General features: G+C 41.8%; 1 protein-coding gene and 1 long non-coding RNA gene across 4 annotated transcripts in view; one reads left to right on the forward strand and one right to left on the reverse strand.

Moving 5' to 3' along the window:
• On the reverse strand, nt 1–21,342 carry LOC117521605. The gene is made up of 3 exons (XR_004563994.1): nt 21,152–21,342; nt 16,876–16,886; nt 1–11 (listed from the first exon to the last, which is right to left on the reverse strand). It is a non-coding gene; the product is annotated as an uncharacterized LOC117521605 (long non-coding RNA).
• The window catches only part of zbtb41 (zinc finger and BTB domain containing 41), a 37,077-nt gene continuing 17,966 nt past the window's right edge, over nt 2,694–21,804 (forward strand). Inside the window, exons 1-4 of one of the 3 annotated variants that reach the window (XM_034182934.1) lie at nt 7,533–7,958; nt 8,934–9,031; nt 10,500–11,961; nt 18,712–18,919. In XM_034182934.1, coding sequence (XP_034038825.1) covers nt 10,776–11,961; nt 18,712–18,919 — 1,394 coding nt within the window. In that variant the 5' untranslated portion in view covers nt 7,533–7,958; nt 8,934–9,031; nt 10,500–10,775. Of the gene's footprint in view, nt 2,814–7,532; nt 7,959–8,933; nt 9,032–10,499; nt 11,962–18,711; nt 18,920–21,804 lie in introns of those variants that run through there. The other 2 variants (XM_034182935.1, XM_034182933.1) reach the window with 2 other exon arrangements.

Here is a 21,804-nt window from a genome sequence, read left to right on the forward strand (position 1 = left end):
CTGTGGCAACACTGGTTACTAAATTGTCTGTTTTTGTGCAAAAAACAAAAACAAAAAATGTCAGCATCAATGCTGTGGGTTTAGGGTATAAATAAACTACAGCACTTGCAGAATGCTCTTGTTCAGTCTTAAAAGTGTTGTATGAATGTGGTAAAATGATGAAATGTGCTGTTTCCAAAGTGTTAAGATATTTATTTTACATTTTGATATTTTTTTGGTAATTTTATTGTTTCACTTTTGTATTGTATACGAGGTCTGTGAGAAAAGTATCAGACCTTTTCATTTTTTTCAAAAACTATATGGATTTGAATCACGTGCGATTACATCAGACAACCTTGAACCCTCATGGGCATGCAAGCGTTTTTTTCACGCCTGTCGGTTACGTCATTTGCCTGTGGGCAGGCTTTGAGTGAGGAGTGGTCCACCCCCCTCGTCGGAATTCCTTTGTCTGACTTCTTCCTGAGAGACTGGCGCTTTGCTTTATCAAAATTTTTTCAGAACCTGTGAGGCAGATCGAAGTGGACACCATTCGAGAAATTCAGCTGGTTTTCGGTGAAAATTTTAATGGCTGATGAGAGATTATGGAGTGTTACTGTCGCTTTAAGGACTTCCCACGGAACGGGACGTCGCGCCGCGCTCTGAGGCACCATCGTCAGCCTGTTTCGAGCTGAAAACCTCCAAATTTAAGCCTCTGTTGACCCAGGATGTCGTGAGAGAACAGAGAAGTTTCAGAAGAGCTAGTGAGAAAATCTAGTGAGAAAAATACATAAATAAGTTAGATCATTCCCGCCAGGATGTTAACATGATAATTCAAACACAATACATGCTATGATCTTGCACATCTCCTGATTAAAAGGGCATAATATGATAACAAACTGGTTAAAATATAATCAACTTGGATGCACTGGATCAACTGAAAAAGCAGCTTCATTTTGATGTAATATCACATCAACACCTGTCATCTGCTCTGTGGTTAACTGATGATGAAATTATGTCGAAAACATTAGGAACAGGTGTGGTTGTTAATGCCAGAGAGACAATTTTCTCATAGAACTGCACTAAATCAGGGACGCAATCTGTTATTTTCTGATTGTTTTACAGTAGTTTTGTTTTAAAACTCAAATAATAGTCCAGTAAAAATATGAAATGACCCACCACTAACTGCAACAGAATTTATTTTTTCACCATAAGTGCAGAATGGTCTAGTAAATGACATACTAAAAGCCCCCTAAAATCCAAGTGGTGGAACAGTGCTAAATTTGCATATATCAAAAATGGACGCCATAACAATACAAAATGCTCTAACTTTGCCCCTAGTACACTTAGAATGACAATCTTGGGGTCTAAATTGACATTTTTGGGGCCAAGGAATACAATGGAACCATTCTTAAATGTCTAAGACAAGGCCCTAAATAACATATTTCAAAATGGTCACAAAAAGTATCAAAATATCCATAATTCTACAATAAGGGTGGTCTAAAATTACATTCTGGGGGCTAAAATACACAATACAACCATTTTCAAACCTCTAAATTGGGGCCCCAATTAACCTAATATTATTTAAATGTCTACCAAAATTATCACTTTATCCATATCTCTGCAATAAGGGCATCTAGATGGACAACTGCAGTGTGTAAAGTGACATTTTTATTGCCAAGTAACACAGTGCAATATCTAAGCTAGGGCCTCAATTAACACATTTTGAAATGGCTGCTCAATCATTAGGATATTGCAATTCTCTCTGAGTTAACTAATCTACTCCAATTTAAAAAAAATAATGTTATGCATGTGTGGTGGAGGTGTAGTGGTCTTTTTTGTTTCAGAATGAATAAAGATGGTTTGAGTTCCAGTGCCCAATCTGCAATAAATCTGTGTTAGAAAGTCAAGCCAGTGCAAACCCTACAACTAAAGGATGTGAAAGCATTCAGAAAGCCAGTGAGGCAAGAGGCATAATGACAATAACAGACAGTGCCTGGACAAAATGTGCACATTGAATGTCACAAAGAACATTATAGGCAGTCCAGCATTGTGGCTTATAACCACAAGAGGAAATGACGCTTCTGAGGAGAGGACACACAAACTGAGGTCTGCTGAAAAACCATTTGACTACAGGAGAAATTGTCTTTTTTTGTGGAACAGGAGATATTTATGATGGCAATAAGAAGGATTTCATCCTCACACCTGTCAGGACCTGTCATGACATCAAAACTACAGCTTCAGTTGCATGTGAGGACAGAAAGGATGACTGGACTATTTCTTTGACTATCTATAGCAGATACTATACACCACCAGGCCTGTAATGTGAACTTTAGAACTGGTAAGCAGATATCTAAAAATATATATATATCCCGATGATTCAAGTACCAGATGTTATAAACTTGGTTGATCACAAGATGCAGTACAAGCACAGGCTTTTTCAAAGGTCATAGAACAGGGGTATTCAACTCATTCCAGAAAGGACAGAGAGGGTACAGGCTTTCTTTGCAACCATCCATTCCACCAAGTGATTTCAGTGATTAACTGATTCCATCTGCTCAAAGTGATGTTAATCAGTGAAATCACCTGGTGGACTTTTGTTTGTCAGATTCTTCCATTTCCAAACCCTAGGTATGGTGGGCCCATAGGCCATACCTGCTTGTGGGCATAAATCTGAATTGTTCAGCTTGTTGTCCAAAATTTCTTCTCTCTTTCTTTCTGTTTGAGGTGCTGTTGCCACCTGCTGGACCCCTGGATGAAGTCACAGCTGCATACTTACCCATGAAAACCTGCCAAAATGGATGCCGATTTAAGACATTTAACATCAGTCCACAAATGTGAGCTTTTAGAAGCAGACCTGTACTGGTTTGAGTTTTGCATGCTTGATGACATTTTGGTTGTACTTTGTTAGTTTAATCTCTATAACTGCTAGAATGGTCTAAGCAGTGGGTCACCCCTCTGAGTCTGGTCTGTTTGAGGTTTTTTCCTCAAAAAAAAAAAAAAAAAAATGCCAGAGAGAGTGTTTCCTTAGAGCCCCTTCAGACATAACACAAAAGACAAAGAAACCAGAAGAAAATCCGAGAACCAAACACGAAATGGGGAACCACGAACCATCGTGTGCGTATATGAACTCAGTACAAGCAGTCAGGACGTGTTGCACCACATTGCGCCGCTGATGTGGAGTAAAGTAAAATAAAAACCAGATGCATAATTCGTGAATATCACTGGGTTGATATAAATAATAAATAATAAAAGGGGATGCAATACAGAACCCTGCAGTTAAATAAACCTGGTTAAATAAAACATAAATGCCACCCACGGGATTCGAACCTGCAATTTACAAAACCTCTGATTACAAGACGGAAACTTTACCACTGCACTATAATCACTTTCTTATAATGGGAGCATAAAATGGCTAAAATCAACAAGGAGATTAACGTATTTTTTTAAAAAAAGAGAAAAAAGCACCGTGATAACTGACCAAACGGTGTCTGTTACGGCATATTTCTGCTGATACATGACTGAAAGTGGTGTATTTGTCGTACAGTTGGCTTGTCATATAGTCTTGCGGCATGCCGCTCACAGGAATGGATTAGTTACAGTCAGGAGGCGCAGAACATCTACGGGGAATCCAGTAGAGAACAGAGCGCACTTCCACATAGGCAGAAAATAGCAACTATGGCTACATACATGGCAGTATGCAACTGTAAAAACCTCAAGATCCAGTCCACTATTTTCCAAGCGCAACGATGTGTTCTGCACAGCCAGCAGGAGTGAATTGAAAAAGAGTTGAATTGGTTTCAAATAGTGGCAAGGGCGACACGCGACTGTGTGCACACATTAAAAAGCAAACACACGCAGCTGCAAGCTACTCTATGAACATGGAAAAAGGCTGAGTACATACGCATTTTGGCCGTACTTAAACAAAACACAACACAGCAATACGCAGCTCTACATTTGCATCAGTGTGAAAGGGGTTGTAGGGAGCAAAAACATGGCGTAGAGCTGCTAAAAGTGGGCACAGAGCTGCTCAACTCGGCGTAGACGGTACACCACAGTACGCAGCTCTACGTTTACACCAGTGTGAAAGGGGCTTTAGCACACTCTCACAAGCGCCACTGGCTTAGCTTATGGAAAGCTAAAAGTGGACGCTCTCATTTTAGCCGAACTTCTAGCCAGTTTTGGGGTATTCTGTGTTACTACGCGCCCTAGGCCGACGTGCTTGATGAATTCCTGCGCAAAAAGTAGTTCCTGTCAGATAATGAGTATATCTCATCTAAATTAATTCTACAAATTTACCAGTAATAAAATTAGAAAGATAACTGAAGTTTTAAGAGTGTCCGTAATAAATATTTAAAGTAGATCTGCATTGAAATAAATGTGGTCAGATTTCAGAAAGAAATAGCTGATATGTATTTATAAGACAGTAGTAAAGTAAATCTGTAAGCCCAAATTTGTAATTCAGCGGAGAAATCTTCCTTTAAAAATGACAAATTTGCAGCTAAAATTTAGCCCTCCACGAAAACAGTTTGTACATCCGGATCATTTCCATGACGTCGGGGACAAGACGACGTGCTCCCGCCTTCAGTCTGATCCCGCATTGAAATTGATTTTATCTGTTAGTAATGTTACTGTTATACACATCCTGGTTTCAACATCCAAACGTAAGCTGCGATGAATGCGAGATACAGCTCTGCATGCTCAGATCAGCAGCGGCATCGACAGCGGGCGCGTTCTTCCCCGACGCCTCGCTCTCACTGTCTCCGATGCACTTACCGAGTGCATGCACTCGTTAAATGCCACCACGGGCCACTCACACCCCCGTGTCTGCTGTGCAGCCGCAGACACGGCTCTGTCTACTGAATGGAGGTGCAGCCAACTTGGCACAAGTCCAGAGACTATGCTCGCCGTTTTGATGCGGAGCGGCCGGTGACACCTGTTGCTCGCAAGGACAGACTTCTTGCGGCAAAATCCGCAGCACCGCACGTTTCGGTAATTGGAGTCGCAGAGCTCCATGGCCGCTGAGAGAGGTTTATATCTTTTTAATGACTTGAATTCTTTGTGGGTCCCGACTCCGTACCCCGCGATGGTAACACCGGAGGCGAAAGACAGTAGATTTTCATTGCGACACCACTCAATCAAACGGGCGTATGAAAAAGTCCCCAAAAATAATTATCAAGCACAAATAAAAGAAATGTGAACTCACCAAGCATACCGCAAGACAATATGAAGTTTTAAAAAAGTAGGTCCTTCCGTATAAGACAATAAAAAGGTGCAGATGCAAACTGACGTAAATCCACAAATTACAGTTGGCGCGCGCAATGCATGCTGGGATAGGGTCTTCTCCCTGACGTCTCAGCAGCGTCCCGGATGTGCTGACAGTTTTGCGGAGGGCTAAATTTTAGCTGCAAATTTCTCATTTTTAAATGAAGATTTCTCCGTTGAATGACAGATCTGGGCTTGCAGATTTACTTTACTACATTCAGAAGGATCTTATGTGTAAATATAAGTCATTTTTTGGTCCAAAGATCTGACTGCATTTATTTCAATGCAGGTCTACTTTAAGAAACTTAAAGTTTATGAGCAACTTCACCTGTTATTGCTCAAGCACATTGTAAACATTGACACGATGCAGTTTGTTGCGGAAGAGTTCAGAAAGATACGACTGGAATGGTTTGATTACCATTTACAGTTGGCGATGAAAGACTTGGGTGTTAACTTCGTGTTAAAGTCAGAACAAGAAGCTGCACTGAAAGAGATCTATCTGGGAAGAGACACATTCTGTGTGTTGCCACTCCAATGAGAGCAACATGCTGAGCAGGGTGGCGAAAGTAGTCTGGCGAGCTCAATCTGTGGGCGCGAGATGTCGGTCCAATGAGAGCGGCACAGTGAGCAGGGTGGGGCTTTCGTCCAATTAAGGGTTGCGGGGGGGGGACTGGATCCCATCTCAGCAGTCATACCGAGTGAGGAGGGGTACATCCAGGACAGGACACCAGTCTGTCTCACATATACATATATACATAAAATAGATAAAAGTTATATATCAGAGAAAATTCCAATATATATAAATCATATATGGAGTATCAATATAATCAATATATCAGAGAAAATTATAATATATATAAATCATATATGGAGTATCAATATAATTCATACATATATAAAAATGCATATATCAGAAAATGATAATATATATAAATAACACAGCGTATCAACATACTGAAGCATATTGATACGCTGAAGTATATTGATATCGCATCAGAGAGAGAGAGAGTTCCAAGACTGTACAAAGACAAAGGGAATAAAACGTAATGTAAATGTAAGTTGTTAAATTAACACAAGAGCATGACATCCCCACCCCAAACCATATTTACACTTGTATAAACTTGCTCGTGAAGGTTTTCCAGCTAAAAGCCCTAGAGAGGACTGTATGGGTTGCCCCAGAGCCCTGTCACTTCCACGACTGGCCGCCCGATGAAAACAAGCTCGGGCTGCATTATCTATTGAAATCAGCTGGGTTTTTTTTGTCTCTAACTTGCTTCTAGCAGCCAGCTGACAGCTCTCACTGCCTGGAACGACGAGATTCATACACCAAGCTGACCTGAAATGAACCACTGTACATAAAACTGACTTTACTGACGAGTCTGACCCCTTTGAAAAGTGACCAAATTACATGTATTTGTATTGAGCTCGGCGATGTTTTCGTCGGCCTAAAATGGCCACCAGAGGGCGCTCGGTGTTAAGTCCGCGACAACACATACAGAGCTCTCTGCACTTTATTATAATGCATTATATTTATATAGTGCTTTACAAAACAGAGAAAATAACAAAGAACAAAGCAACTTTATTATGGAAAGAATAAAAAATAAAAATAAAGACGAACATAAAATCAAACCTTCACTGTGCCTTATGATGGAATCACTACGATGACCGGTCCAAGATGGCGGTCGCATTTCTTGCACCTCAGCATCTAATGCGGCGTCTACTCTTCATAATCAATATGGGACCGAACAATAAATTTACCTCTCAAAGCTTTGACGATGATGTCTGAATTACTTTTCCCAAAATTTTCTTCTGTTCAATCTGTACATCTTGAAGCCCTTGCGGTGTCTATTTGCGCCTCCAAATGCGTAACAACCCGTCATTTTCAGCTAATTATTAATAATAATAATAATAATAATAATAAAAAAAGCTAAAATTAACAGGGAACGCTATTTTGAGGATGGCAACACCAGTCACGTGACCGATTTTTTCCGACTCGTCGCCGATTTTTTTCGACTCGTCATGTCGCCACTATCAAGGCACACTACTCTGTACTGGTAGTTAGTGCCATCATCTGGCAGCTTGAAAGCATTACACATAAAAATCAACTCCCGCTTTCTGCAGTTTTAACGATACAAACTTTATTCCAGCTCGGATGGGCATTGTAGGAGCGAATGTGATATTATTCTATAACCGGTATCCAAAGACACAGAAAGAAAGAACGCACAGTATGAGCATAGAGACTACATTACCCATAACACCCTTCACTCTTGTGACTCCTGTCATGTTCGGCGGTTCGGTTCCTTTTGCTGTGTCATTACATGAAGACAGCGAAGGAAGTGCTCAAAATATTAAAACGCGTTTTGAATTTAGTTTTATTATTAACTACATAAGCATATTAACAAAGTCTTTAGAAAGGCAATGGTTGAAACGTCCAATCGGGGGACAGCTTGTTAAGGCGTCCGACATTTGCGGTAAGAGGAGAAGGTGGGGCGTTAATGACAATCAGGAAATTACTGTTTTCCTTCGTTTTAGCTCTGTTTGCACATGTCGATTGGACTGGAAAATGCTTTGTACTTTGTACCTGTAATATTGCGGTAGGATATTAAGCGAACTGTGGATTTATGCGTGGATTTGCCGAGCAACAGTAAAGGTCGTTTGTCGACATCTCCTCTGAAGGGTCCCGTCTGTCCCCACTGAAAACAGGGGTTCCTGAAGTGGTGAGTGAACTTCATAATACATACAGCAGTCCTAGCTCTGCTTTATGACGTAGCGATGTGCCTGCTAGCTACCTTGAGTAAATTGAGTTAAGGATAGGAACAAGAGTTGCCCACGTTGTCGTTTTAATAAATGAGTTAGCAATATGATGTGCTGATCTTTGTGAATGGTTTTTAATAACAGCCCATGTCTGGTATCGTGTACTTGTGCTTAATTAACCACACTGTGTAACTCCCCTGTGTACAGGTTGGCACGCTCCTAGTCAAACAACCTATAGCCATTTATGTGCCACAGTCAGATGATATGTAGATGTTCTCCTTGGCCTTTTTTCAGTTATTGAGGGTCAGCACAGAGGCACCTATGAGCCAGATCGGTCAGGGAAACACCAAAACCAGTGTCTCATAACCACATAGTAAGTCTGGAATCACCAGGTCCATAATGGCATCTCTGTTGCCAACTTCAGGGTTCCATAAGCTTGATGTGTCTCACTTACTGTGATCAAGTTCCCAGACTCATGCAATCACAATAAGTGACTTTCTCTGAAACTTTGATAGTTTCACCACACATAGAAAAACCTCTGATGGGTTAGTCCAGGAGGTCATTGAAAGCGAGAACTAGGACGTGATCGCTGGTTGGTCTGTGCTAGTTACTGAGCAGTAAATTGATGACATAGAATCATACTGAGAATAAACCTTGTAAGTATATTGCCCGGCACATTGAGCAGGGTAATACCCTTCTGTGTGTCGCAGTTCAGTCGATCACCCTTTACACAGAAGCACAAGACCTTTCTTCTAGTCTATTGGGATGGTACTAGTCTTCTAAATGTAAGACAAAAATCTGCTTGTTAAGCCCGGACAACAGCATCTGAGTGCCTGAAGAAGTTCAGCCGTGATACCACAGATGTCTGCAGCATTATGTGCACTCAGCAGTTTCACCACCTTTGCAATACTGCAATACTGTTTCTCTGTACTTTGCAGTTGACTGGTGGATCAGCCATCATAAATCTTGCACTTGGCAAATTACCTCCCTGCTGAAGGTGACAGTCTTCTCCCATGCCTTTACTACACCTCCAATGGTATGTAATTGTGTATGGTTATTTTAACTGATCTTAGAATGGATCCAGAGCATGCTGAGGACTTCTGAAAGCATCTTATAGATGAATTTTGAAGAATGCACCTTCTTTGACTGAACTGGATTTCACTGCCAACTTGCCCATTATATTCCATTTTCTGAGACGCTGCTCTTCACTGTTTGGATAACTTTTGAGCCATTGGTCACTGTGACTGCTGGACTCGAGATGTATATGGTTGATTAGACATTTTTGTCTTTGCATGTGTGGGCCTGATGCTAATTGTTTTACCGTATGGTTATGAGACTTGGATGCTAACCAGTGAGCTAAGGCAACAACGGTATGTCATTCATACTAGGTCTCTTCAGAGGATCCTTGGGCACTGCTGTATTTGTGTCAAATGAGCTGTTACTTAGAGAACCTGAGATGAGGAGTATCACTTTTATCCCGAGGGAGTGTCAGCATTGACAGTTTGGCCATGCGGTGCATTTCTATGTCCATGATCCAGCACGTAGGTGTCAGGGTGTTGAGGACCCCAATGGCAGAAGGCCAAGGAGATGTCAGCATTTCACATTCCTGTGGTAGATAGATGGTTATTTTAGAGATGTGGTGATGGACCGGTTGTTTTCCTGGGTGATTGTACCCCACAACCCAAGGCAGTTTTGTGGTGTCATGCATGCAATGAAGTGCAGCACCAGTGCATGGTCCCAAAGGACTTGATTGCCATGTATGGCTAAAGTAGAGGTCACGTCACTGAGTCTTGTCAGCTTGGAGTTTCTTCCTGTAATCAATAAAACGCCTGTGGGAGTTTTCCCTTACTACTGTTGCCAATGTGTTTGCTCAGGGTGTGGGTAAGTTTAGACCTTCCTTTTGTTAATCACCTTGCAGTAGCTTATGTTGTGATTTGGTGCTGTATAAATAAATTGAATTGAAATCTGAAATTGATTAGAAATGTTTCCAAGAGACATTCCTTGTTTCTGTAAGTCTACAGTCCTCTTTCTCAGATCTGCGCTCCTTGGATTTCCCCATTGTACTGTCTGTCAATCAATCCAAAGAGTGTTGTCAAATAAACACTTTTATGTTTGCAAAGGGGCGGCACATTGGCTTAGTGATTAGCACTGTTGCCTCACAGCAAGAAGGTTCTGGGATCGCTTCCTGCCTGATCTTTTCTGTGTGGCGTTTGCATGTTCTCCCCATGTTTGTGTGGATTCCCTCTGGGTGCTCCGGCTTCCTTCCACTTCTAAAGACATGCAGATTAGGTGAACTGAAGACTTAAAATTGGCTGTAGGTGTGCATGCAAGTGTGGCCGTGTTTGTCAATGTGTTGCCCTTATAGACTGGTGCCGTGTCCATGGTGTGCCATGCCTCTTGCCCTATGACAGCTGGGATGGGCTCCACAGTGTGACCCCATTAACTGTCCTTTCTTATAACTTCTTTCAACTCACTACTGTTGTTTTTATTCCTGCTGTTTTTAGGAACAAAAGACGCCTACTCATGCCTCTGCCAAGACCTGGTGATGCACCATCACACTGTTAAATGAAGATGAAAAAAAAAAGAAAATTAATCTCCGTCCAGCTCTCTGTCACCATTGAGATTTAATAGGATCTTACTTTTGATAAAGTAGATCATTTTGCCAAGTTTCATGGACATTCACTGAAAACATTGTGGGGAATTCTGCTAAAAGACAGCAGAAAGACACGGTTGTAACAATTGGGAGATCATTTGTGAATGGTCGCCCATCGGAGTCACCAATGGGAAAAAAACTTGGTAATCAGCCTCTGCGTGTCAAGCACAGCAGGCAGATGCGTTCCTCTGGAAAATGTCCAACAGAGATGAATACTTTGTCCACCTCCGACCCCCCACCAAACTCTCAGCCTGTCCCGAATGTAGTATCTCATCTGAGGCACTTGACTCTACCACAACACAATCAAAATCTCCTCAAGTTTCTGAATGAGGACCGGACCCGGCAGAGGTTCTGTGATATCTGTGTGTCCGTGGGTGGTAAAGTCTACAGAGCCCACAAGGTGGTGCTGGCACATGGAAGCAGCTACTTCCATGCTGAGTTGTCAAAGAACCCGGGCACAGGACATGTGACATTGGACCATGTGGAGGACTCAGTTTTCCAACACCTTCTTGGTTTTTTGTACACCTCGGAGTGTGTTGTTGCAGAAACAGAGCTACCGGCTTTAGCCAAAGCAGCACGGTTTCTGGACATGATGGATGTATTTAAGGTTCTTTGTGAAGCAGGGGGCATCCACCCACTTCCTGGGATCCAAACACAAACTGAAAATAGTGGGTCTAAAACTGTGGATATTACCTCAAATGACTCACCAGTGGTTGCCACAGTCATCCAAACCCAACACGGTGTTCAGCCGTTCCTACCTGATAGTAGCAATGAACTACTGCAGGCAAAGCTGATGGAGGCTGAGAAGGTGTCAGGCCAGAAAAGTGGTAGCATGCGGAGGTCTGCTCGCAGGACAAGAACTCCCACTAAGTACAAGGGAGATGATGTCTCCCAACCTGAGGAAAAACAAAGAACTGTGTCATCCAAAAAGCATACAGTTGAAGCAGTGGGCATATCAGTAGAGATACCCGTGGAAGCAGTCACCATAGTTCTGAGCAAGGAACATAAATCAGTTCAGGGAGAAGATATAGAAGATGTGGATGAAGAAGAGGAAGGCATGAATGAGGAGCTGGAAGCCCCGAAGAAACATTCTGATGGTTGTGAAGCAGACAAGGCAGCAGGTCTGCAGAGTTCAGGTGCAGAAACCAAAGAAGACCAGATAGTTCAAGAGGGGGATTTGCATGTGGCAGCAGCAGGAGGAAGCTCCAACCATAAACCAAGTTACCCCAAGGATCTGGCTCCTGTCATCATTGAAACATCCAGCAAGAAGAATCTCAAGTGTCCAAAATGTGACAAGGTTTTTGACCGTATAGGTGCGTATCAGTCTTCAGAAAAAAGATTTTATCCGCTGCCTCTTTTCCTGTTTATTAGCAGTGCTAGTAGTAGTCACTAAAGTTTGCCCTAGCTGTAGGTGGATAGTAATATTCATTTTACTGTTATTATGTTCCACTTAATTCAACAGTGATTATGTTTACTGATAATTAATTTAGGCTCACATATATGTGACTGTTAATGTTTTTGTTATTTGAGCTGTCTGTCACAGCATATTAGATTTGAAATAGTTTATTTTTAATGCACCAAATGTAATTGGACATTTGGCTGCCAAGCTGTTTCGCAACCTTCTGTTATTCCCTTATTTGATTGAGTCAGCAGATAAAAATCAGTCAGCTGAAACAAAATTTCTTGGCATTTTTATTGATGATAAATTAAGCTGGAAAACTCATATTAATTATGTCAAACCTAAAATCTCAAAAGCCATCACAATTCTGTATAAAGCACAAGATGTCCTCTCCCAACATTCGTTAGTTACGTTATAGCATTCATTACTTGTCCCATATATGACCTATTGCATTGAGGTTTGGGGATACACATATAAAACAAATCCAGTATTTTTATTACAAAAGAAAGCTATAAGAGTTATTAATAATAAACCATATCGCGAGCCAACAAACCTCATTATTTATCTGTTTACATATTTTGAAACTCTGGGACTTGGTTGATTACAACCCCTGACAATAATTATGGAATCACCGACCTCGGAGGATGTTCATTCAGTTGTTTAATTTTGTAGAAAAAAAGCAGATCACAGACATGACACAAAACTAAAGTAATTTCAAATGGCAACTTTCTGGCTTTAAGAAACACTATAAGAAATCAGGAAAAATAATTGTGGCAGTCAGTAACGGTTACGTTTTTAGACCAAGCAGAGGGAAAAAAATATGGACTCACTCAATTCTGAGGAATAAATTATGGAATCACCCTGTAAATTTTCATCCCCAAAACTAACACCTGCATCAAATCAGATCTGCTCGTTAGTCTGCATCTAAAAAGGAGTGATCACACATTGGAGAGCTGTTGCACCAAGTGGACTGACATGAATCATGGCTCCAACACGAGAGATGTCAATTGAAACAAAGGAGAGGATTATCAAACTCTTAAGAGGGTAAATCATCACGCAATGTTGCAAAAGATGTTGGTTGTTCACAGTCAGCTGTGTCTAAACTCTGGACCAAATACAAACATGGGAAGGTTGTTAAAGGCAAACATACTGGTAGACCAAGGAAGACATCAAAGTGTCAAGACAGAAAACTTAAAGCAATATGTCTCAAAAAACGAAAATGCACAACAAAACAAATGAGGAACGAATGGGAGGAAACTGGAGTCAACGTCTGTGACCGAACTGTAAGAAACCGCCTAAAGGAAATGGGATTTACATACAGAAAAGCTAAACGAAAGCCATCATTAACACACACCTAAACAGAAAAAATCAAGGTTACAATGGGCTAAGGAAAAGCAATCGTGGACTGTGGATGACTGGATGAAAGTCATATTCAGTGATGAATCTCGAATCTGCATTGGGCAAGGTGATGATGCTGGAACTTTTGTTTGGTGCCATTCCAGTGAGATTTGTAAAGATGACTGCCTGAAGAGAAGATGTAAATTTCCACAGTCATTGATGATATGGGGCTGCATGTCAGGTAAAGGCACTGGGGAGATGGCTGTCATTACATCATCAATAAATGCACAAGTTTACGCTGATATTTTGGACACTTTTCTTATCCCATCAATTGAAAGGATGTTTGGGGATGATGAAATCATTTTTCAGGATGATAATGCATCTTGCCATAGAGCAAAAACTGTGAAAACATTCCTTGCAAAAAGACACATAGGGTCAGTGTCATGGCCTGCAAATAGTCCAGATCTTAATCCAATTGAAAATCTTTGGAAGTTGAAGAAAATGGTCCATGACAAGGTTCCAACCTGCAAAGCTGATCTGGCAACAGCAATCAGAGAAAGTTGGAGCCAGATTGATGAAGAGTACTGGTTGTCACTCATTAAGTCCATGCCTCAGAGACTGCAAGCTGTTATAAAAGCCAGAGGTGGTGCAACAAAATACTAGTGATGTGTTGGAGCGTTCTTTTGTTTTTCATGATTCCATAATTTTTTCCTCAGAATTGAGTGATTCCATATTTTTTTCCCTTTGCTTGGTCTAAAAAAGTAACCGTTACTGACTGCCACAATTTTTTTTCTTGATTTCTTATAGTGTTTCTTAAAGCCAGAAAGTTGCCATTTGAAATGACTTTAGTTTTGTGTCATGTCTGTGATCTGCTTTTTTTCTACAAAATTAAACAACTGAATGAACATCTTCCGAGGCTGGTGATTCCATAATTTTTGCCAGGGGTTGTATATCACGATACAAATTATGTATGAAGTTAAAAATGAACTTTTACTTCAACATGTCCAGGATCTGTTTAAAATGATGGAGTCCAGCTATAATTTGAGAGGATGATATTATTTGATAAATTTAAAAAAAAAAAGGTGTAAATATTTAGAATAACTGTTCTGATAGCATTCAATTATTTGGTACCTTAGTTGGCTTTAAAAGACTTTATAAAAACAATATAATTACTTGTCATAGTATGAAGAATTAGGTTAACTGAGTTTATTTTTATTTTTTTTATTGTATGTTGTGTACTATTGATTGTTGTGTTGAGAAACTTTAGTTCACTGATTAATCTGTATTGTCTTTGCTTGTTTTTTTTCTTTTTGCTATTTGTTGTTATGAGTATGTGTGTATATGTATGTATATATATATATATATATATATATATATATATATATATATATATATACACTCAACAAAAATATAAACGCAACACTTTTGGTTTTGCTCCCATTTTGTATGAGATGAACTCAAAGATCTAAAACTTTTTCCACATACACAATATCACCATTTCCCTCAAATATTGTTCACAAACCAGTCTAAATCTGTGATAGTGAGCACTTCTCCTTTGCTGAGATAATCCATCCCACCTCACAGGTGTGCCATATCAAGATGCTGATTAGACACCATGATTAGTGCACAGGTGTGCCTTAGACTGCCCACAATAAAAGGCCACTTTGAAAGGTGCAGTTTTATCACACAGCACAATGCCACAGATGTCGCAAGATTTGAGGGAGCGTGCAATTGGCATGCTGACAGCAGGAATGTCAACCAGAGCTGTTGCTCGTGTATTGAATGTTCATTTCTCTACCATAAGCCGTCTCCAAAGGCGTTTCAGAGAATTTGGCAGTACATCCAACCAGCCTCACAACCACAGACCACGTGTAACCACACCAGCCCAGGACCTCCACATCCAGCATGTTCACCTCCAAGATCATCTGAGACCAGCCACTCGGACAGCTGCTGAAACAATCGGTTTGCATAACCAAAGAATTTCTGCAAAACTGTCAGAATCCATCTCAGGGAAGCTCATCTGCATGCTCGTCATCCTCATCGGGGTCTCGACCTGACTCCAGTTCGTCGTCGTAACCGACTTGAGTGGGGAAATGCTCACATTCGCTGGTGTTTGGCACGTTGGAGAGGTGTTCTCTTCACGGATGAATCCCGGTTCACACTGTTCAGGGCAGATGGCAGACAGCGTGTGGCGTTGTGTGGGTGAGCGGTTTTCTGATGTCAATGTTGTGGATCGAGTGGCCCATGGTGGCGGTGGGGTTATGGTATGGGCAGGCATCTGTTATGGACGAAGAACACAGGTGCATTTTATTGATGGCATTTTGAATGCACAGGCATACCGTGACGAGATCCTGAGGCCCATTGTTGTGCCATACATCCAAGAACATCACCTCATGTTGCAGCAGGATAATGCACGGCCCCATGTTGCAAGGATCTGTACACAATTCTTGGAAGCTGAAAATGTCCCAGTTCTTGCATGGCCGGCATACTCACCGGACATGTCAACCATTGAGCATGTTTGGGATGCTCTGGACCGGCGTATACGACAGCGTGTACCAGTTCCTGCCAATATCCAGCAACTTCGCACAGCCATTGAAGAGGAGTGGACCAACATTCCACAGGCCACAATTGACAACCTGATCAACTCTATGCGAAGGAGATGTGTTGCACTGCATGAGGCAAATGGTGGTCACACCAGATACTGACTGGTATCCCCCCCAATAAAACAAAACTGCACCTTTCAGAGTGGCCTTTTATTGTGGACAGTCTAAGGCACACCTGTGCACTAATCATGGTGTCTAATCAGCATCTTGATATGGCACACCTGTGAGGTGGGATGAATTATCTCAGCAAAGGAGAAGTGCTCACTATCACAGATTTAGACTGGTTTGTGAACAATATTTGAGGGAAATGGTGATATTGTGTATGTGGAAAAAGTTTTAGATCTTTGAGTTCATCTCATACAAAATGGGAGCAAAACCAAAAGTGTTGCATTTATATTTTTGTTGAGTGTATATATATATGTATATATATATATAAATGGTAAAAGGGGTGGGGTGGTGTGTATAAGCTTTTGCTTCTGCCTACACCCTGTCAGCCACACAAAACTGAACTTGTTAAGGGCCCCTTCACACATAGTGTGAAGTTTGGACAAAGTGCACACTTAGTGCGCATGACTCAGGAATCGTGTGCAAATCGTGTAATGTCATCCCTGCCTCCAACGCCTCGTAAACCTGCTGCTACAACTATTTGCGCACACTAGCGCCTGAAAGACAAAGTGTGCCCTGTGCGAACGGCACCCTCTCACGGCAGGTGCCGGCCAAATTCCAGGTGACACGCACGAACACCTAACACCGCATGGCACTTAGAAAATGTGTGGCCAGTCGCACTCTTGGCACAACAGCAGACTGCAGACAATCACTTTCATACTTGCAGAGAAATTTGTCGAAGTCCCACATGAGTGTGGCTTTGGTGTGTGCGCTGAGATGACAGGAGGTGTGTCTTCCCACTGAAGCGGCTGTGGATCTGGACAGTGCAGCTGGACACCACGTACTGTGTTTGGACATTCATGGACAAACAGCTGCCCACTGTGACGCGTGTGTGTCTGTTTGCTGTGATCAAGTGGACACAAATAAAAACATATATCAATGTGGCAACGTGCTACAGCGACTGAGCTTGCACACGGCTCGCACATGAACAGGCTGCTCCCAGGTTGAAACGGGTCATCAGATCTGAACACACAGCAGGCGATCTCAGTGTCACGTCACCCACGTGAGCTGTTTTCCACATGACGCGGTGTCCTGTGGCGCGTCGTCCACAAGATGTGCGCACACCCGGTTGGAGATGCACCAGCAGATGTGGACATGAATGAGACGAGTGAACTGCTTCTCATTCATGTCATTTCATGACTGTATGTCTGTGACAATGGGTCATTAACAGAGAAACAGACTGATCATATTTGTATTGCTCACTTGATAAATGCGGTGTTTTTATGTGTGTGATTTCAGTTTTTTGTTTTTTTTTTGTAATACTTCCATGTCCTTTCTCCTATGAGGCAGATTCCTGCAGCTTTCAAAGAACAGCTCCGTAGGGCAGTGGTAAAGTCTTTGACTGACTGTTAATCAGAGCTTTTGGACGGCGTGGGGTCGTGTCCAGTGGGTCATGTTTTTTTTTTGTTTTTTTTTTTCTTCTTCTTCTCCACATAAACGGTGCGATGTGGTCCCACAGGTACCGGCTGGGTTTTTATATTTCGTCATAAATGTTGCGATGTGCTGCAACTGGCACCTTGTGTTCTTGCCCAAAAGATACTGGTGTGTGCACAGACTCTCGCACTGGATTCGTGCACGCCTGCCCTTTGGCGTGATGTTTCGTGGTGCGCTTATTTTGAACTGTTTTGCGCTGTTTGGCCGTTTTCGTCCAAACACCATCCAAACTACGCATTATGTGTGAAGGGGCCCTAAGAGTTTTTGTTTGAGATTTTTTGTTAAGTATGTATGTGTGCCGGCAGGGGTGGTGGCCAAGTGGTTAGTGCACTTGGTTTCGGTACGGCAGGTTCCTGGTTCAAATCCCACCCCTGCCACATTTCTCCACATGTGGAGTTGTGTCAGGAAGGGCATCCGGTGTAAACCTTGGGCCAATTCAACATGCAGATCCACCTCGGATTTGCTGTGGCGAACCTGAGTGCAATCAAGGGAGTAGCCAAAGGGGCTTACTTACTCATTCATTCATTCAAAAGGTCTAGAGGTGATGTTAAATGTTACATATAAAGTTGTAGTTCAGTTAAATTAGTCATTAAGAAATATCGAGAGTATGACAGTATGGTAAATCTTTCTAGAGCAGACTGTCCTCATAAACCAAACAACTATACACTCACATGATGGTGAGGGAAGCCACCAAGACACCATAAGAGTTGCGAATTAGTTGTCAGTTTCAGTGGTTGTTATTAGAGAGACTGTGCACGCAGCAGTAGTTACCTATTGCTTCTTCACCTCGGGTTTGTGGTAGAGTGACAGAGGAGGATTCATGTTGTATAAAAGAAGACACAATATCTAGACTTGTCTCTTGTACTTAATTTGTGTTGCAAGGCAATTAAGTGTTGTTATTACTTTTGCTTCTTTAAAAATGGTGGACCATCTACACATTTCTCCAGTTAGGAAGTAAATACTCACAAATTAAAACACGATTTGCACTATGAGCTCATAATAATTATTTGTGTTAAGTTCTAATATGCTGTCATAGACTTTGTCAGTGTTGAAACATTGATGAGCCTAGTTGGGTATGAACGTGGGTCTGGTGGCTTCAAATCAATTCTGTTTGTGTGTTTTAGGGAAGTATGAGAGTCACACCAGAGTGCACACGGGAGAGAAACCTTTCCAGTGTGACATCTGTCTTCAGTGCTACTCCACCAAATCGAACCTAACTGTGCACAAGAAAAAGCACGTCGGTGATGCTCCCTTTCAGAAGAAGGAGCATAAGTGCTCCTTCTGTAACAAACTCCATGCCAGCAAGAAAACCCTGGCCAAGCATGTCAGGAGGTAAGACACTACATCACAGCACGTAGTGGAAAAACCAGCCTGCCGTCACCCTCGTTTATCAAAACCTCATACATGGGGGCTGAATGTTCAGCGTGTCAGCTGCTAATGTGCTTTCAAATGTAAATCTTGGGTGTCTGAACATCACATGACTGAGTCCTGGGCAGCTTACTTACCAGACTAATACGAACGGAATGAACACTCGAGATACGTGCGCACTCCGGGCGTATTAAAATAGCCACACACGCCGCAATACGCAGCTCTACTAACGGAATGCACAACGGAAAAAACCGAGCACGCGCGTATTTGGGGCGTATTTCAACTACTCACAACGCCGCAATGAGCAGCTGTACGAATACGCCACTGTGAAAGCCCCTTAATGGCCCACTGACATGAGCATGCCTTTCCTTCACGCAATAGCACGAACGTCGTCGTGACGATCCCGGCCGCTGTGTTCACAGCTGGAAGCCAGTCTTTGTTCTACTGGCTGCCAAGCGCTGTGCGCTGGACGCTGCGTATATAAAATAATTATTTCGTTGCGGATTAATCATTTTTTTCTGCAAATTGTCCATTGAAAATGGCTCTAATCACTTCCTGAATCACAGAGGAGGCTGCAGCTGGAGCTGTTCACGCACACACGTGCGCCTAACAAGCTACAGAAAGCATTTTGAGCCGTCTAAAAAGGTAATTATTTGTCTTGTTTACATTGGCGTGGCTTGATAAAACAGTTGTGTGTTCTTTCCTTCTTGTGTGCAGCTGTTAAAGTATGTTTATAACAGATTTAACTTCTTGTTATAATCCTTCAGACAAGCTGCGCTCTGATGCGATCCGCTGACATCACCACTCGCTCTGTTCACTTCTTCTTTACTTCACTTGACGAGCTGCACATCGTGTTGGAGATTAGATCACGCCACATAGCACAACATTTGTGTGTGAAAGCCCAATTTATGCTACTCCATATCCCTCTGCGTTGTTGCACATCCTCTCTGTAGCCTGATGTGCACCTCCCAACAATTGTAACTACATGTTGAGACCACTGGTCCGCTAACTACATCATTTTTGCAATCTCACGTTTCTGGTTTCATAGTCACCGGACTTTCATGGGACAGCAGGCCATTGCATTGTAACAGCCATCAACCTTGAGAGACTTTGAAAGGTTCACGGTGCATTGAAGTGATTGCGTGATGGAGTAAAAGAAGCATAAAAAGGCCTTTATACTGTGAATTATGCACTGAAAATAACAGTTTATTTGAAGGTTTCTCTGGAATCAATGCACTAAACATAATAAACTCCAATAATAAAAGAATAAATGCCAGTCATAAAGTACACCACAATAAAGAACTGAAAAGCCAGAAAAAAAAACTAGCAATTTATACTCTAGAAAATTGTACCTGGAATTTACTTGAAGTAAAATAAAAAATAAATGTGAAATGTTTCATGCTTATTTTTATTAAGCTAAATTTCCACACTAAAAATACAATGTTCCACCCAGAGAATAGCTTATTATTAGGTGATAAATTTGTAAGAAATGGCGTGGGCACAAACAAAAACTGGCAGAATGTATTTTATTGAAGTATCTGAGATCACCCCAGTGGTGGTCAGAAGATTATAAGACCCCTGACATGGATTCTTGTGTAACCAGCAAAGCAGTTTCAATTCAGCAGTTTGTTCTCCCAATGCTCCCATCTTGTCAGATGGTGTGCTTCCACAGACTGACCCGTTTATTGTTTTTGGCTGGAAACTGATAGTAACTACATTTTTAAAGGGGAACAGAAATGCTTTTTGAGAATTTGTTTGTGCATTCCTTGGTAGAAATTAAGTGCTATTCATACACTTGCAGAATGCTTGAGTGCAGTGTAGATAATATTATTTGGATCAAATTTGCCGTTAAATTAACATGTAAATCGCCATTGGCTGAAGTCAGTGGAGGGCACTTCCGGTTGACGTCACTGGTTGGGGACTCCTCTGCTGGGGACGAGTGCAGTTTACTGAGCTCACTCATTGAAGTTCTGTTAGCAGGGGTGGTGGCCAAGTGGTTAATGCGGTTGGTTTCAGTTCAGAAGGTTCCGGGTTCAAATCCCACCCCTGCCACATTTCTCCATGTAATGTGGAGTTGCGTCAGGAAGGGCATCCGGCGTAAAACTTGTGCCAATTCAACATGCAGATCCACCTTGGATTTGCTGTGGCGACCCCAAGTGCAAACAAGGGAGCAGCCGAAGGGACTTACTTACTTACTCATTGAAGTTCTGTTAGTCTTGTCAAGAAACAGGTGGAACATGCCGGAAAGCTGCGCATGTTGGCAAAGCCACAAACGCAGGAACAAGAGAGATGATATTTCCTTCCTTAAGTCAGTGGTTTTTGTTATTCTTGTCACTTTGTCTGTGACATTTGGTTGATAAACAGGTGTATGTTTCCTAGCCGTGCCTGTGTCAGCCGAGGACACGGATGACACTTACACACACCACTCACACACAGAGATGTGCACACACACCACTGACTTCATGAATGAAACTTGGTCAATAAAGGATAATTGTGTAAAAATATAATATTTTATATATATATATATATATATATATATATATATATACACACGAGGTCTGTGATAAAACTAACGTACCTTTTTATTTTTTTCAAAAACTATATGGATTTGAATCACGTGCGATTACATCAGACAACCTTGAACCCTTGTGCGCATGCGTGAGTTTTTTCACGCCTGTCGGTTACGTCATTCGCCTGTGGGCTGGCTTTGAGTGAGGAGTGGTCCACCCCTCCTGTCGGAATCTCTTTGTCTGACAACTTCCTGAGAGACTGACACTTTGCTTGATCAAAATTTTTTCAAAAACTGAGGCACATTGAAGTGGACATCATTCGAGAAATTCAGCTGGTTT

Source organism: Thalassophryne amazonica, chromosome 12, assembly GCF_902500255.1.
Source record: "Thalassophryne amazonica chromosome 12, fThaAma1.1, whole genome shotgun sequence".
Taxonomy (NCBI): domain Eukaryota; kingdom Metazoa; phylum Chordata; class Actinopteri; order Batrachoidiformes; family Batrachoididae; genus Thalassophryne; species Thalassophryne amazonica.